This window comes from Sparus aurata, chromosome 14 (assembly GCF_900880675.1).
Source record: "Sparus aurata chromosome 14, fSpaAur1.1, whole genome shotgun sequence".
NCBI classification, from domain to species: domain Eukaryota; kingdom Metazoa; phylum Chordata; class Actinopteri; order Spariformes; family Sparidae; genus Sparus; species Sparus aurata.
In genome coordinates, this window is record NC_044200.1 from 17,814,599 (window position 1) to 17,833,277 (window position 18,679).

Here is an 18,679-nt window from a genome sequence, read left to right on the forward strand (position 1 = left end):
TATTCGCTCAAAATGTCTGCAGATACTTGGTTTTGATTACATAAAGTGTAATGTCGTTGGCATTAAATCACAAACAAAGCATATGTTTATGCAAATTAACCTCTATAGATTTATATTTTTGAAAAAGAGGGTAACTTAACACCTTAAATACAGCTAACCTGATTCCAACGGCAATCCAGGCTCTCCAAAAAAATCATGAAACGATGCAGGAAACATAAAAAAAAAAAAGCCTTTATTATCACGGGGAAATCATTAAGAGGGCATGGTCTTCATCGGGGCTCCAGAAACAAAGAGGCCTTTTTTTTTTAATGATTGCCCTTTTAATTATTCAGCCACAACAATAAAGGCTTTTTAACATTTCCTTCCTTGTTTCTTGATATTTTGTGTTAAATAAAGCTAGCAGTCACGTTCCCCTTTTCTCTTGATAGCGTAATCTCTGGTTGGATGAAAAAAGATGGACAACATGTTTTTTCAATTATGTTTCAAAACATAAAATATGTATTTGCAAAAACGTATCCTGTCCTATGTGTTTCTTTTGTACTTAAAAATGTCCTCTTACTATTTCCTTGAATCATTTCTAGGTCCATGCAGTAAAAGGGGAGCCTTTCACAAGAGTGACAGATAGGAAAGGGTTGGAAAGAAGCAAAAAGAGAGGGGTGTGAAAAAAAGGTTGCGTGGAGGTTAGATTTCTAATTTTCAGAGCTGTCCCTCGGGGTTGCCAGGTGTGGGAATGTGCAGCAGCGTATACAGCCTGCAGCCATAGACACACAACACCTTCATAGCCACCTTCAGACTCTTTTATCATTCCTTCTCCTCCCCCAGCACACACAAAACACACTCCAAAAAGGTCTTTTTCCAAACATCTTTTCATCCACTTCTTGCTTATTCTTCCATGTTTTTTGTGGGGAGAGAGAGACTGCTACTTTTCTATATTTTAGACACAGTTTGGAACAAAGAGTCCAAAGAGTTTGGCGGCGGAAAGAGTAAAACTAAAGAGTAAAAAATTAAAGATTTCCTTCTCCCTGCTTGTCATCCCGTCCCTGTTTTCTTCCCCATCGCTCCAATCTTAGTAAAAGTCCAGAATAATGCACCACAGGCGAGTCCAATCATGACTAAGAAAGCTTTTTTGGATACTGATTTGCCTTCCCATCAGTCACAGGAATCGCGCACTTAACCGCCATGCATAAAACAATCTCTGGATCACTCCTACGCGGCTGCTTTCTCAGCTTGCTTGTCGAGGATAAGTGAACTCTGAATTTGGGAGTAAGGGAACGTAAAATGAGCACTCGGCGAATGATAAATTCTCAATTTTTCATTCAGTAGTTTGGGGGCAGATGAATATTTGATATCTTTTTTTTAAAAGACTCATTCATCACATAGTTCTCGCTGGCCAGGGGAGACGACGGATGAGGTTATGGCGAGACAGACTTATGGAAAGCGTCCAGTTATTGGGGCTCATTATCGAGAAGATAGAGCGCGCTGGTGATGGAGTCGGAATCGTACGGAGGGAGAGGGGTGGACTGCGGCGCTGGATGGCGCTCCATCTGCATTCAGAGTAGTTTAGGTTGGAGAAATTGAGCTTTAAAGTTTTCCCCTTCCAGAAACTAATATAACTTTTTACAGTTTGCACTCCAGCCTATTCAATAAACCTCGCAAAAGTCTACCTGCGCTCAGCTGTAATGGATGAAGGGAAGGTTGTGCTATAGGAATACGTTCTGATAGAACCCCAGACTCTCGAACAACCTACCTATGGATTTGAAAATGTCTACCCGTCTCACAACATAAAAGAAGTTAAAGCACATCTTTTACCAACAGCGGAATATTTCGCTGTGCCCGTCCTCCTTCATCTTCTCCATCTTTGGTGATCACCACTTTGATCCGGACTGGAATATCTCATCAACTGTTTTTGCCATTGCTATGGAAATTGGTTGTGAGATTTCAGAGCGAGTCTTTTCCATGAAGACATTTGTTTCTGATTACGAAAAGGATCTTATCAACCAAAAAAAAAGTCTGTTTCCATGGGAATCAATTCAGAAATGATGTCAGACACTTCACGTTGACAATGTTAGCCTGTCAGTAGCAAATCAAGCACTTTCAGTGGACAAAACTCTGAAGGTCGTAGTTACCCAAAAGGTTACATTGCAGCCGTTTCGCGTCTACTTACAGGACAGATTCCAAAACTTTTGGTAACTATGGCAACTCTTTTAATGTTTTAAAGATGTTGAACAAATCACAGGTACAACAATCATAGCCGGTCTTAACATAGAGGCATAGGTAGGCGGTTGCTTGGGGCCCCCCCACCAACCTCCAGAGAAAAAAAAAAGAAGAAAATAAGAAATGTATCATCTACACACTTCAAAAACGTGGTAATTGTTATTAATATGCAATTCATTCTTTAGAAAAACGTTTAAGTATTAGTTAAAATGTCAAATTCATGAGTATCTGTCCCATATACACCCCCTACTTTCACAATGAAATGGACTAGTCCGTGACGGACTGCAAAAGATGAACACAAACAAAAAACACTCCAGTCCAGTTGGTGGCGGTAATGCACCGTTTGCCAACTGCCAATAATCCACACAGAAGGAGAAGAAGAAGAAGAAGAAGCAGAAGATCTAAAATGAAACGAAACTACCCGAGCGGTTCGAATAAACGGAAAAAGGAAAAAGACGCGGAGAAATATATAGCAAAGCTGACAAAGCTGACAAACTATTTTACCACTGCTGTTACTGGGGATACAGTCAACAACGTCCAAACGGTTGGATATGCCGGCGCCGCAGCAGCAGCCGCTAACGTTAGCTGTGAAGTGTCTGGCGTTGACACAGACAAGGTGGAGGAGTTGTCCAGTGATGGCCATTTTGACAGCGATGATGATGATGATGATGACAATGGTGGGGTTCTGGTGAGTCAACCTAGTTCTGCCAGTTATAGCCCTAGCTGTGCTAATCCTGCTGCCACCAACCAAAGCACTCTAGACTTACTAACAGGTGACCCGGCTCTCTGGCCTAAGAAGCTCACGGTTGAGGAGCGATGTTCCAGTGTTCGCAAAGGTCCCATACAAATTACTGTGGAATTCCCCAAAAATCAAGAGGGTCGGAGATTTACTACACTGCATGAAAAGTGGGATTTTCGTCAGTATGAGGCACTGTAGATTGACGTGGAATTTCAGGTTTGCGACTGCAGGCGGCTATTTGCAGGCAACACCGAAAACTGCCGTGAATTGTCGGAAACTGACGTGGGCCTTGCTTGGCAGTTGTCCCCCCATGACCCCCCTCCCCCTGATTCTAGGGGAGGCTTTAACATGTAAATGAAAATGCTGTGAGCTATACAAATGCAAATCAGGGTAGCAGGGGGAGTTTTACCTCAGGTGACCTTTTACTAAAAGGTGTTAACTTCATTTTAAGAAGATCTCTGGTATAAATTGATGAGGCTCAGTATTGTCTAATTATAGACCCTTATATTTTAGCTTGAATTGATTTATTTAATGAAAGTATGCTAGATTAATTACTGTGTATGTCATTAGCAATGGCCAATGTTATGTAAAAAAGGTTTTTTATTCTTGTTTTCACTCTCTCTCTCTCTCTCTCCTGGGAACAAGTTAAAGATAAAACGCCAGTTGTTAAGAAGTTAAAATTTGCATAAAATATTTTGAGATAACTAAGATGTTAAAATGTATAAGTATTTCTATAATATCATGGGTTCTGAATGTTTTAAAAGAAGTTGAAAAGTAATTCTTATAGCGTGTGAGAGTTCATGACCTTTAAGAGTTTTTACGACGAAGTGACGACGAAGAAGAAGCGGAGAGTTAATGGCGTCGAGCAGCTAACAGTGGACTGTGTGTGTCGTCAGTGTCGTGTTTTATCACTAACAGACTGTGAACTGTTGTCGGACGACGTGCTGTGAGTGTGTGAGTTGGACTCTCCATCGCAGTCAGAGTGTTTTGTGTTTTATTGGACACGAAGCAAGTTCGGCTAAGCTAGCTAGCAGGAGCTAGGCTAGCGGCACGGCCATTGTTGAGAGGAGGCCTGCGTGGATGGGAGGAGATTTGCCGCGTCGCCACGGAGAGTGTCGCCGACGGACGGAGCTTCGCTGCCCCTGAGGGACACGGAGGTTTATCGCTGCCAGCATTTTGTTTTCACAGACTAACCTCGCCTCACAACAAAGCCGTGACCTTCTGTTAGCTTGGAGCTATGTCTGCAAGTCCAGATTTACATGATGCCGATAATGACGCCATTGTGTGTAAGTAACTGTTTTCTCACTAGTTTAATTTTACTGTGACTTTAGTTTCTTTATTCATACCACTCTTTTTCATTGTTTTCCAGCTGCCTGTAAGACATTATTAGATTAGATCCGTTTTTGGTCAATGTGACTATTATTCTATTAAATAATAGATGTGTTGTATCCATACGCAGTGCATCGCGCAGTACTGATCGTCTTTATTGATTGTTTTTACAGCTGCTGGAAGCGAGATACAGAGTGTGCTAGCTGAGGATGAGGTGGACCTTTGGAAGTGCGCCACCATGGACCTGATGTCCGAGGAGGAAGACGGCACAAGATGGCGGGGTGTCTGGATGGATTGTGCGACCTCCGTCCTTTCGCAGCCGGGAGCTCACCGAGCTCTGCGCCACACTGCAGTCACATGAGAGGCGATTCCGAAGTACAGCGCAGCGCACCACAGACGTCTGCATAACAGACACTTCGCGGTGCTGCAGGATTTTGGGCTTCTCGTGAGCTTCCCGGTTGTTGTGTGGGCAGATTATGCTTTGTACATAGTTGTGGTGTGATTGTGTTTGTGCTAATAAAGCTCTTTCTTTGAATAAACAACACCTTCCTGGCAAATGTTCCTTTCCTCAATTAATTAATTCATGTCCTTGATGATATCATAAATATAAATGATCATATATTTATTTTTATTTATTTATTCTTACTGGGGTTTACATTTATAATGGCCCAGGGTGACCAATCACGAGTGATTTTGCTTGTTTATGAGTAGTGGTTTCATCCAATACTGAGTGAAGATATTCAAGCCAGCCCACACATTCTGTGGTTTCGCTGCTATTCATATGCAAATTGGAGCCGTTTGCACCTCCGGGAGCTCCACATACGTCATGGTTCCTTTACTTCATTATGTGGCACAGATGAAGTGCCGAAAATTAGGGAGATTTCCGGGCGTTTACGGGGACGAAAATCCCACTTTTCATGCAGTGTAGTAATAACTACTACATCGAAAAGGAAAAACAGGGAGAAGCTTAATAGGACGTGGCTTATCTACAGTGAATCAGGGGACTGTGTTATGTGCTTTTGTTGCCGACTTTTAGAAATAAACAGTGCTGGTTAACCTGGAATTTTTGCGAGGACAGTCGTTTTCTTATTGTCCATCATGGGTGACTATTAACCTGTGTACTATTAGCTTGTCTTCGTTCTCTGTCTTCATTTTGGAGTAAAGAAGTGTATGCAGGGTTTAGGGCCCCCATACGTACCTTCGCCTTGGGCCCCCAAATTGCTAAATCCGGCACTGACAACAATGCCTTATCAATAACTAGTAAGTAGATTTCTATCCACCTTTTCCTGGCCTCCGTTATGTCTTGTGCAAATTACAGGTGCAACTTCTGTCGCCTCCTGTCCTAACAGCAGTAATCCTCTTTTACAGAACGACTGGTACGGTGTATCATTCATTCATGAAGAGCTTGGTGAGCAACTTTATCATCAAGTGAATACTACAAACATTAGATTTACTGCTATGTCCACTTTGCTAACGCTTCTAGAGCCTTGAAAGTGCTGCTGTCAGTTATTATGATTACTTACTAGGTTTGATTACCAAACTAGGTACTCTCCTAGAATACTGACCGAAATGACTTTTTGACATCGCATAAAGTACTGAAAAAAGGTATCATTGGGTACTGGAACCTGGATACCAATCGGTACAAACGTGAACAGTACCAAACCCTGTTACTCGTGCTAGCTCTGCCAACCACTGGCCATAATCATGTCCCTGGTAAAACTGGTGGATACATGAGTTAAAAGATAATAGCGTTTCAAACACTGCAATGGGAAACTGGCAATCATTCAACTAGACTATAGAATTTGGATCAGTGTGGTTTTGTGACGTCACTCCAATAGCTGGTAAATAAATTACCAGTCACTATCGGCACACAGGTTTAGGTATCTTGGCTGTCTAATCACAATTATTCAAACAACAAAGCAATTCTTTGCATTTCAGTGAGGTTGCTTCCAATAGGTTTGAGCGGATTTGAGAAGAGAATTTTAAGTGGGGATATTACATAACCATCGTTTTAGACATTCAATCTGAGCAAATTAAGCTCTCGAAAGGGAAAGGAGAGGCTCGAACTGTAAATAAGGACACCTGAGTAGCTGCTAGCCCACTAAATCATGCATGTACATGCTGCGTTAGCTCCACGTGGGCGGACATGGAGTACATATATGGGTGTCTGAATACATTAGATCCATACATTCTCTCAATGCTGCATCTCTCGGCCTGTAGCACACATCACTACTGACAGAGTGCATCTCGTCTTTGATGGTGAGACAGAGAGCGTGCAAGAAAGAGACAACAACAGGCAACCTATCAGCGTCAGCAATGCCTGCTGGGAAATGTGTGTCCTGTGGGAGGCTGTCAGCTCAAGGTAATTTACTTCCTGGTCGCTCTGCACGCGCTCTCTCGATGTCGGCACCGAGGAGATGACGAACGGGGGAATCAATCACACGGGGAATTAAAGAGGCCATCACAGCCCGGGTAGGTATCACGCACACACTCTCGCACACGCATGAAATGTAAACTTCAGCTTCATCATTCATACAGGTGAAGGCCATTGTTGCGCACACACCTGCTGACAAATTACATAAGACACCTATAAGCAGCCGTATGTGAGGAGAACACACACACGCAGTCTGAACGTGTGTTGAATATTCATACGGAGGCTCTTTGTGACAGACAGGGGAGGTGTTCAGTCGCACTCTAATCAGAGGTGATTAGCTGTGTGTGTGTGTGTGTGTGTGTGAGAGAGAGTGTGTGTGTGTTTGTGTGTGGCGAGGAGACTGAGGGAGTGCTGCTCCGTAATTGGGAAAACTCCTATTTGACGAAATGATGAAAGTGGCCCTGCAGCTTTTCCATCAATGAACGTGTTGAACTGCACTGCAATGTGGTTGAAACCGCTCCCTTTGTACAGTTCTCTGCCTCGCTCACATGCATATTTCATGTGTGTGTCTGTGCATACCGCTGCTGTGTATCCATGATGCATGCCTCTTTAATGTTTTTTATTCTCATTTGTCACGGCGCTGGCTAGCTCAGAGGCGATACTGCACCGGTGGAGGAGAGGGAAGATCCAACACTACACGGACAAAAGTACGCGGACACCAAAATGCTAAACCAATATCTAATTTGCTGCGATGATGCTTGCAATTTCCCTCGAGGCTTTCGACAAGAGGTTGAAGTCAGAGCTCTGTGCAGGCTGGTCAAGTTCTTCCACACCAATAATCTTCCCCCGATAGACTTGGCATTGTGCCTGAGAGCAAACGGTGATCCCCCACCCAGGTGAGAGGATGAACCTACGGGGTTGCATGAGGATTAACTGGGCAGGAGAAGGAGAAAATCTAAAACTCCACTTCAGATTTTTTTTTACCTGCTGCAACAGCATCACTGCCGTGCAAAATGCAGTCACAAAACTTAACAACCTAAAGTTAAGATACAAATAAAGACAAAATGACTCCTATTTTCCTGGAAGACTCACATATTTCATTGCCCTCTCCAGGATTCCTCTCAGGGCCATAAATCTCTGGTATTTCTCCAGGGGCTGCAAAACCTGCAATGTTGATTTTTCTGTCAATCGCATGGATCGATCAATGTTTGCACTGTAGCGCAGCTGGTGGGCCCCATCTATAAAGCAATTAAGCTAGTTCTTAAAATGTTCACAATTCCACCAAACTGATTTGTTTTAATGTGTTATTCAAATACAACACAACTGTACGGGCGTGTATTATGAACATTATAATTAGCAGCAGCAGTAGTTGCAGTAGTAGCCTATCATTATTTTAGTTTTACGGCCTTAATGACGGGAATTTGGCAAGAAGTGCGACGGGGAGCTTTAGTCATGAAAAAGGCCAAACTCAAAGACTCTGACTAAAGGCACAAAATACAGACGTGTCACTTTCCTCTTAAAAGATATCAGGATATCACTTCAAAACGCCGTTACGAGCCCAACACACACTCGCACTTACAGGCACGACTTCCCTCCGAGGCCTCCCAGCGTCGCCCTTGCCCTCGGCACATAAACGACATTAGCATTTCTAGCCCTCTTCTCTCCGCATCTTATCTACTTCAAACGCAGCGCTTCATTAACTGCTGCCATCTATCAGAGAGCAGGGAGCCGACTGGAATGTGTGTGTTTGTGTGTCTGCGTCTGTGTGTGTGTGTGTCTCCACAACACTTGCAGTGTTACATGGGGTCACAGACTTGTAGATTAGCGTGACAGGCTGGACGTCACACCTCTCCCCTCCGTCCTCCGCGTCTCCTCCGCTCAGTATCAACATGTTTGCCTCTTCAGGATCAAAACACAACACGAGCCAACGCAGGAAGCAAGTGAAATCTACTCATGACAGAGCCGGCGAAAGGTGGAGGTCGCGAGAGAATTTAATTAACGAGCAATTCCCAGCAAGAATCTCCTGGTAATAGATTTAGCACATGATTCGCATCTTTTGTGACGTATTTGAGCAAAAAGCAAGACTTTCTGGGTTGTTTTAAAACCAGTCTTCATTAGGTCACTTAATATTCCACTATGTCCACCTTTTAATCTGGAAATAATGTTTATGCATTTCCTCCTTTTTTGAGCAAAAATGAGAAACCAAACAACTTACTCAGGCAGGGCTGAGCCAAAAAGCCTAAATCGAGCACATGCTGTTGCAACGTTTATGCCAGACTCATAATTAAAAATAAAGTACCAAAACTCCAAAAGGGCCCGAGGGTCGACTCTGGCCCAAGTTCTGCTAACCGAAGCTAAATCTCTCAAGTCTGCGCTGCCAAGTCCGATTCAGATCTGGCAAGGATAACCTTCTGTTGGCCAACTTAACCCAACTTTCTTCTGCTCTGGGGGAAACTGGACTATTTTAGACACTCACACACACACACAAAGAGTCAAACTCATTGAAGCGTTCGTCATATCTCTACTGGATTCATTAAATTCGGTTTAATCGTGTCAGCTTGACTCGCCGAACTGTTCTGCAGCTATTTGCCCCGAACAGCTAACGTACCAGCTGTACACTGGCAGTTCCTCGGTAGTTAAATGCAATAATTGTCCATGTGTGATTGTACGGCAGTGCGGACAGTAGATCTCACAACCGACCAGGTTTTTTTTTTCCCCAGTACACTCATGAACGAGACTTCCAACGTCAGGAAGCTGCTACATTATGCCTCAGACATTATGTAAATGAAGCTCATGCGACTATTACAAACTGTACAGAAGCTTAAAAAGACCTCCATTAACCTTAAAAAACTATAATTTCCTTGATTCTTTCTCTATATCTTGGATCATTTCCATTTAACAATCACCACGTGGAGGTCAGAGGTCAGTCACATTTGTATTCACCACTGCATCACTCCCTTTCCTGCCACGACCCGGCCACTGCTAATAAATCTCAGGTTGTAACAGGTTACGGGTGCAGAGGCAGTTCTCGGAAGAGCCGCGGATTCCCCGAATTCCTCATCTGCCACCATCAAGCAACATCGATGTCGCGCCCAGAGGCATGATGGGTAAAAGATGTTCCCACACGGTGATAACAGATGTAGTGGTGAGTGTGTGTGAGAGAGCGAGAGAGAGAGAGGGGAGAGGGGGCAAGTTTTTTTGATAGGTAAGCTGCAGAGGGAGGAGGGAGACGATAAAGAGCGACAGTAGGGAGGCTGGATCGTCCGTCTCTGGAGAGGAGTTTAGGGAGGAGGAGGAGGAGGAGGAGGAGGAGATTGTGGAGTGGAGTGATGGAGGAGGGAGCCGGAGAGAGAGAGAGAGAGAGATATTGACAAGAGAATCCAGGGCACCAGATGGAGGGAGAGACAGATTTGAGACAGAAAAAAACAAAGATTTAGATTGAGGGAGGAACAAAGAGCGACAGAGGCTTAAAAAGTGCAAGAGGGAGAGGGAGATAATGTGTGTGTGTGTGTGTTGGCCAGTATGGAGGTCTCAGTTTCTTGGCAGGATGCTTGAGCGGAGTTTGGCCCGGGCCCTAATGGAGATGTAAGAAGCCTCTGGGTTTGATCACACACACACACACACACACACACACACACACACACACACACACAAACACACACACACGTGCATGTACATACACACATTCACACCTCCATCCCCTCTTGATCAGTGTGGCTCCAGACAAACTCGATGCACTGACGCCGCTGTTGAACACGGCGGCCAGAGATTCACTGCTGCACATGATAATGCACCTGAACGCTGCCAAGTTCCAGGACTTTTTTTTTTTTCTCTAGACTTTATCCAGGTGGAAACAGAAACTACATTTGGGGCCCTCCGGTAGAGGCTGATGCCCTCGCTGTAGCGGCCCAGGACTCAAGTCCGACCTGTGACCTCTGTCATCTCTCTAAGCTGTCCTATCAATAAAGGCATGAAAAGGAAATCAATAAAACGTACTGCCAACACTCTGTAATCAGAGGCTCGTCTAAAGAAGATTAATGCTACCTAAAAGGAAAAACAAGCATGATGAAGAAAACCACAGACAGGTGGAATTAATGGCCAGTGCATGTTATTCAAGAGAATACTAAAGAGCATCATCAATTTGTTAAAAACGGTTTCTCCTTTATAGCCAGACGTCAAGAAGAAGCCGAGTCCCAAGTCAAGCCCTTTTACCCCCGCACACGTAGGGTTCATATAAAATATAATTTACCACAGTGAAGTGACCCCATCTCTGGACGTTACCTCGTGTTTTCCTGCATGTCTCGAGACAGCCAATCAACAGCACTCCCTAGGTATGCATCTCCATGGTATCGAGGCAATATGGTCGGTGCCATAAAGGTGCCCGACACCCGAGATACTGCAGCAACACCATGATGAAACCGCGGCCTGCTTGGAGGCGGGGCAGGCCCTACTCTGAAACAGGTCTATCGATGGCGCGGCTCAACGTCTGAAATGGAAAAGCAAATCGTTTGAAAAGTGCCGGTGGGGAAACAGCACAGAATGAGAGAGACTACAACAAGGGGCATTTTTAATAAATGTGTTGTTTGATGCCGGTCTATGTTGTATTATCCATAGCGCCAAACTAAAGGAACAATCCGTCACAGTAACTCCCCAATTCAGAGTTACTTGTGACACACAGATGCTCCTAGGTTGTGTATGTGTGTGTGTCGTCCTCTTAATCCAACCTTAATTTGACTTGCATTCTCCGCAGTTAACCCCTGACCCGGTTGAGATGTCCCACGCCACATGTAGCTTTTGGATTCCCCCAACAGTTCTCACCCTCAATGCTCCCGCAAACGACCACACACACACACAACTGGGAACACTAGCAGTGATTATGCAAGGAAAGTGGTTATGTCACACACTTGGACTCGCACAAAAGACGCAGCCTGACAGATTTGGTTTTTGGTCGCCTGATTTGCTGTTTTCCGGAAAAACAGAGAGCCAAAGTGTTGCGGCCATGAAACAACTTAAGAAAAAAGAAAAACAGTTTTCTGCAGCTTTCTTTCTCGCTCTTCATCCCTTTTGGATGATACGGCAACTCCACAACACACACACACACACACACGGCCCCATGCTGTGAGCTACAAAGACGGAACGAGTGTCAGAAAACGAACGTCGGGGGAGACCGCCCTGTGAGGACGCCAATTAAAAACACGGTCCGCGCACAAGTGTGTGTTTGAGTTGGTGTCTCCTCTGGGAGTCTCTTCCCCCTCCACTTAAAGGTTGTTTGTTTGCAAAGAAGGAGGAAGGTAAACAACCCCGACCACACAAACACACACACACACACAACCCAAAATCAAGACGGGTTTCCCCCCTGAAAATTACTGAGCGAGAGTGAGGGAGCGAGGGGGGGGATCAGCCGCCATCTGCTGTATCATGACTCATTCTCTGTGAGTGTATCAGCTTTCAATCAGCGTCACTCCATCACAGTCAGCATGCTGTCACACACGGCCCGTGTGTCTATCCTCATTTCCTCAGAGTACACGGTATGATGCGTCATCATAAATGTATCCTCACTGTTAATATTGATCTAGATGGAAAGACGCTTAAAGGGACAAATACGCCCTGAACTGAAGAAGTAGAGGACATTATACAGCTGATTCCTCATGAACATTGTGTGTATTGTGCAGACCTCGTCTCCAAATTCGTTACAAAGGTTTAAAAACCAAAAACCAAGAGGCAGTAAAAAGCACAGCAATGTATTTTTAGCACAAGTACTATTTTGCTGTTTTGACTCTGCCTTAATCTCCCCCAGCTTCCCCTGTCTTGTTTTCTGATGTTGTGCATGTTCCCAGAATACCTTTCAGCGATCTTCAGGGAACGTGCCTAAATTTGTTTGCAGTTACGCGGGAGACACGTTGGTAGTGGAAGCGGAAAAGAAGACAGATGGAAAACATTTGCATCTCCTCGTGCAATTTTCAGTCTGTGCGAGACCTGATTGGAAAAAAAAAACAAAACAAGAAAACTGAAACACACAAATGAGTGGAAGAGCTGAAAAACAGACCTCACGGAGCTGAGGCCATATCAAAAGACAGTTTCTTCCTCGATGTTGACAAGTACAGGCGGGGGGGGGGGGTTTGATCATTTTAGCAAAATGATCAAAACGCATCCAACAAATCACCTCCTGGTTGTGCTGATTTTAAACCCTAGAATCAGCAGATATGGTGAGGTAGGGTGTTTACAACTGGGAGAGGGAAGGCGTGCGAATATCTGTGCAATTTGTAGTTAAATAACATAATATAGAAACATTAAAATCCATCTTAAAAATTAAGACGCAATCAAGTGCCATGATGTAGCAGAAACTGGTGCTTAACTAATTAACGCCGTAGAGTCTTATTAAGTGCATTTACATAACAGTAGTTCTTGGACAAATGCACTCATTACCATTTTTACTTTGCAGCATTTTTCTGTATTTTTCTTACAATGAAATATCACTAATTACTCAAAACACAGCATGTGTTCTGATGCGATACATTATGCTCCGTAGAGGGGGAAGAAATGAGTATCTCTGGCTCTTCTGAGATTATGTTTATTCACTGGGAACACACTCGGAAGAAGGCTTCGCTCTTACATTCATTTATTTACAACTCGTATCTACTTTACAGAAGATTCCCTCCTTTCTAAATACAGTTATAGCTATAAATATACACCACAAACAACATCCGACTAACAGCTGGATGTGTTTGTAACTGTGTCAAAGCATTTTAGGGATCAAGTGTTTGAGTGTTTCCCGGCGCACACGTACAAACAGTCACCATGTGCAGTGATGGTCATCTGTAAGAGAATATGACCCATTAAACAGCAATGAGATCATCCAGTATTGATTTTCCACTTTGCACGTGTCTGTGTGTGTGTGTGTCTGTGTGTGTGTGTGTACTGCTCCACACCCTGAAACTGCAGCATTACAGCCAGAGGACCATCTTCTCTAACGTCCTGTGCTCACACACACGTGTGTTTCTGTGTCCGTGTTAATGTCCCACTTGGCGGTTTCAGTGCGATTCCTTTCGGCGCACAGAGGAACCTCATGACTTAGGAATGCTACGAATGGCTCAGAGGCCTTAAGATGGGAAAGTATGCATTGATTCCCGGAGATAATTCCCATGACGTTGGCCTGCGCGCACGCCTCCGCCGTGACCCTCTCTGCTGACTCACTCATCTGACTAAAAAAGTACAATAGATCTCTATGAGGGGGGCACGTCACACAACCAGGTCACTCGCAGACACGCGTGAAAGCACACAAACAGATGTGCAGACAGAGTTTTTACAGACACCTCCTCATGTGCCGGTGTCTCCAATAAAAGCCGAATGCGTTTTCCACAGTAGACATAACTCGCTGACAATAAAAACACAGGTTTTTCCGCCCGTAATGCGTCCTCAAATTCACTCAACTGTGCTACTTGAACTACAGTTTACAGCGATCCAAAAGCTGCGCCTATTCCAACACTTTCCCACGTCCTTCTTTTTAAATCTCCAAATTAATTCAGCGTTGTGTAAATAATCGCTGTCCTCCAATAAATTAAATCAAATCCCAATTTGCAAAGCAAACACACCAAACAGCGATGTTTACAGTGTTCTGGATGCGCAGATGAGATGCATACAGTCACATGTTGGGTGTCAGTCCCTCTTATCAACGCAAATCCGCGCCGTGAAGGACAAACAAACATCATCGGGACAAAAGTTGCATAACACGGATTAATTCTGATCCGGTTTTGAAAGTGTTCACACGAGAAAAGACAGCAAAGTAGAAGACATATTTCTATTAATCCCCTTCAGGAAATTAGATTTTTTTTCTGTCTGTTGTTATTTTACACACACATGCACACACACAGGATATGGAGACATCTCAAAGCGAGAGGCTGCCACGTAGTCAGGTGTAGCAGTTAGGTGAAATGATGATTCTCCAGCTAGCAATCGCGATTCTTACTGACTGGTTCATGCTGGTCTTGAACCACTTCCCAAGCCAAGTCTCAAGCAACTGCAGTTTCAAGGAAGAAGAACAAGCAAGATAAAGAGTCTACAGCCACAAAAAATGCTTTGAGCTAAATGCTAGCACGCTCACGATGACACTGCTAACACACTGATGTTTAGCAGGTGATGTTTACCATGTTCACCATTGTAGTTTAGGGTGTTAGCATGCTAACATTTGCTCACTAACGCAAAATATGAGGTACACCTGAGGTTGATGGGGATGGGGAGAAACAAGTTGGCATTTTGCACTTCCTGTTCCCACGTCTCACAGTCAAAGTCAAAGGCCTGTCGTTACCAAAAGTTTCTACCGCATCAAATACATCAGTAAATATCCTGCATTTGATTTATAAAGTGTTTTCATGCCTTAAATACTTCATTTACTGGCCTAATGAGACCACAGAAGTTGTCTGGGACATTAACCGTCATCACGCCGAACACAGAGACTCATCTACTCACTGGTCCGTCGTTAATGGAGGACTTTAGATAGTAGACTGATTGATTTACAGTGTGTGTGTAGTCTAGTTTGGTTCGATGCTCAGTGGTGGCGACGTAGAAGTCAGTCGTTAAGGGAAACCGGGCGATGGGCTAGCCTACACTTTGCACACTATTCTAACGCAAACAAAAGTGGTGGACAAATTAACATTTTGATCTGATGGAGGTGCTGAAGGACAAATCATGGAGGCACCAAAGTTGTTACAATTCATTTTTATCAAAGTGGCGGACCACCAACATTACCATCCCCAAAGCTGCCAGCGTGTCCAATAAAACAGCAGGGACCGTCATACGAGTATATAATACCGTATACGATCAGTTTGTAGTGTGAAATTGGGACACAGCAGTTATGTGGCAAGCCTACTTCTCTTATTACAAAAGATTGCGTGGGAACCAACAAAAAAAGCTCCAGCATGCAGGCAGCTCCAGTGATTCCTTCCCACCTAAACAATTTATTATGCGAGAGAGGAAATTATGAGCAGAAAAAGAAGAACAGAAACAAACTGACATCAATATAATAACAGCATGTCACATGCAGGTGCCGTGAACAACAGACTCTTGACCACTTGTTGCAAGTGAACTTTGTACTTTTCCTCTTTTTCTATTTGATGTGTTCCTCTGTAGGATTACATAGCCTGCAGATAGGATCAGCGGCTGTTATGTCACACAACAGGACTCGGGTTTTTCTCTGATGCTGTACCTTTTTTCTCAAATATCTCCCGTCGGTTCAGAAACTGCATTTTAATACTCGTGGAGCCGACTTCCCATGAATGAATGTTTAAATTAAAGGTGCACCATGTACAGAAAGATCTTCATCGACAGATTTATCTTTTTATTTTTTTCATGCCTGAACAAACCACCTTTCTAGCTTCTCACTGTGTTCTCGGGGCCTTATTTTCCTCTGAGGACAGCTTGTTTCTTAAGTTATGGATGCAAATGTTTGTATTATTGTCTCATTAATATTGTAAATATTAAAATTCTGAGTTTGGATTCCTACTCCAAAATTACAAGATGTCGTTATCCTTGAGGAGTTCTGCTCTTGCCCTTTAAAGCCCAACAAGACCCCAGTTCATGAAGCCCTTAGATGCCACGTTTCCACCCAGAACTTTAAGCCCCAGGAACTACTTTTAAAGGAACTGGTTTTACACGCCTTGACAACAACGACGGCGCCACATTCGTCATCGGTCCATCCATCTTGTGCTTTTTTCTTTAACTCTAAATACTTAAAAATGGTAAGTTCTACACACCAACAAAGAACTTTTCGGCCCGGAACTTAATTAAACTCTTGTCACTGCGGTGAAAAGGCGATGAGTCCCTCCAAAGGTCCCTAATCCCTGGGTAAAGCTTCCTGTAGCCTAAAGTCTGCGTGGTTGGCATCCTACTCTGCCAGTCTGCAACCTCATCCCGGTCGTGAGACGCTCTGCTTGAAAGGCCTGAGGCGGTACTCCACCCGTACCTAACCCCCATCCTTTGATCTCCTAATCACCTGGCTCAGCCTGGGCTTCAGCGAGGAGAGGGTGAGGCTGCAGGGGCGGGAGGAGGGGGACAATAATAATAACCTCAGCAGTTGTTTCTCGCGGCCAGACTGAAGCCCTCGTGGTTAGAAAAGAATGCTTCGAGTGGGTTGTGCAAAGGATTTCCGACGTTTTTGCTCACAATGTTAAGTTTGTTTTGTCAAAAAAAGGTACCACGCAGACGCATCACTAGATACTGGAAATACCGGGTCAGGGGTTCAAGAATGAATGAACAGACTTGCCACCTGTTGACACAAACAAATGATGTTCCCTCGCTTGCTCACATCCTCTTTCTTCAAAAGAGGCAATGGAGCAAGTGATTTCAGGAAATGCAATGTCTGTCGACTGTCCCCAGCGTCATGTGCACAGACGTTGGGACACGAACACCACAACGAGGTCCCCGGAGGATCAATGCAGTGACTCTATCGCAGCACCAGAACAGGAGCGTGGTGATGCTTTTTTTTTTTCATCCACACAAACGTCCACGCAGAATCGGCGTGAAGACACTCTGGGACGAACTCGCCTCGTCACAGAAGCGTCCATCACACTATCGTCCAAGGAATCAACATTTTTGACAGCTGTCAGCGCCGCGGGGCTGAAAGGTACTGTCTGTTCTTTCTGTGCCCTCCGAGCACGAAGAGATACCAGCAACCCAGATAGGACAGGGGACGACTAACCCCTAGTCACATATTGATAGATGGCTGTCACAGATACAGGATTTGGCCTGCAGCCGCTCCACTTTGCTTCGCACCACACTGTCTTTGCTTTGCATCGCAGACCTTTTTTCTCAATAAGCATTTTGCAAGAAGCTCTTAAGACACAACGTCTGATCATATGGGGAGAACCCTGCTGCTGAGTATACAGTGCACACTCTCTGCTGCAGCTGGGAGGAGTGAAGCTAAGACTCATTTTCTAGTGTACTGACCTATGATGGAGATTAATTATGCCTAATTTTGCAGCATGGGATCCCCCCCAGGAATCCCCCCCTCCAGCCTCCCAGAGGATGGGGGGGCTCCCTGGTCATGAGAAGGTAGATGAGAGACTTCTTACCTCAGGAGGTTGGGCAGAGGGATGGAGCCGGAGCCTGACCCCAGGATCCCCTTCTTCCCACTCAACAATTTCTCCACCAGGGCGACGTTCCCGGTCCGGGCGGCTTCCAGCAGCTCCTGCTCCTTCCCCATCCCGGACACAAGTTTGCAACGACGGGGTGATGAAAATCCAACAAATCTCCCATAAATCCTCCTCCCCTGCGACCCCTTTCCCTCACCGCCTGGTGCTGGAGAGCATCAGAAAGGATTCCTCTCACTGCATGCTGCTGCTGCTGCTGCACGGTGATCGAGGTGTTATTGATGCTGCAGAGCAGGTTTGACGTGCGCTGCTCCCCTGGGTGCCTTCTCACCTCAAGTCCATTCACACGGTTCCGTAATCACTACTCTCCCCGGTGCAAGCCTCAGTGCAAACAAGCGCAGCAGGGGGGCGGGAGAGGAAACCTGGAGGCTCCGAGGCGAAACCCTCAGTGAGAAGTAAAGAGTAAACCTGGTTCGAACAAGAAACAAACTAACTCCGTCTCTGTCCGGACAAAGAATGCAGCTCCGGGCCGCTCCGAAGCTCCAGCTGCTAACACGCGGGATGTGAAACCCTCCACAAGAAGCTCTCCCGGTCCCGCTACACTCTCCACCTCTTTACCCCGAACCTACCGCACTGACTGGCCGGTGCCTGTCGGTGTAGCCCGAGACACACGTGTCAAGCTAACCGGAATAAAACTACGCACTTCCTGCTGCGGCTTTCAAAATAAAACCTCCACGCGCTGATACGTTACAAGCTTTTGTTTGTAACAGACGTCACCAACTGCCATAAGACGTGAAAAAAATGTCATATATCGATGAAACAAATATTTCATAGTGCATTTTGTTGCTGTTTTATATTATATATGCATATGTATATGAATATTAGAGGCTATGTATTTAAGTTCAAACAAACTGCCTCAAAACGGCCATTAGCTAACTA

At 44.8% G+C, this 18,679-nt stretch overlaps 1 protein-coding gene across 4 annotated transcripts in view; it reads right to left on the bottom strand.

The window, feature by feature from the left end:
• anks1b (ankyrin repeat and sterile alpha motif domain containing 1B) overlaps positions 1–18,419 on the bottom strand; it is a 242,117-nt gene extending 223,698 nt beyond the window's left edge. For 2 of the 4 annotated variants that reach the window (XM_030439329.1, XM_030439332.1), the window contains exon 1: positions 17,723–18,419. In XM_030439329.1, coding sequence (XP_030295189.1) covers positions 17,723–17,853 — 131 coding nt within the window. In that variant the 5' untranslated portion in view covers positions 17,854–18,419. The remainder of the gene's footprint in view (positions 1–17,722) is intronic. The other 2 variants (XM_030439330.1, XM_030439327.1) reach the window with 2 other exon arrangements.
• Between the last annotated feature and the right edge of the window lie 260 nt (positions 18,420–18,679).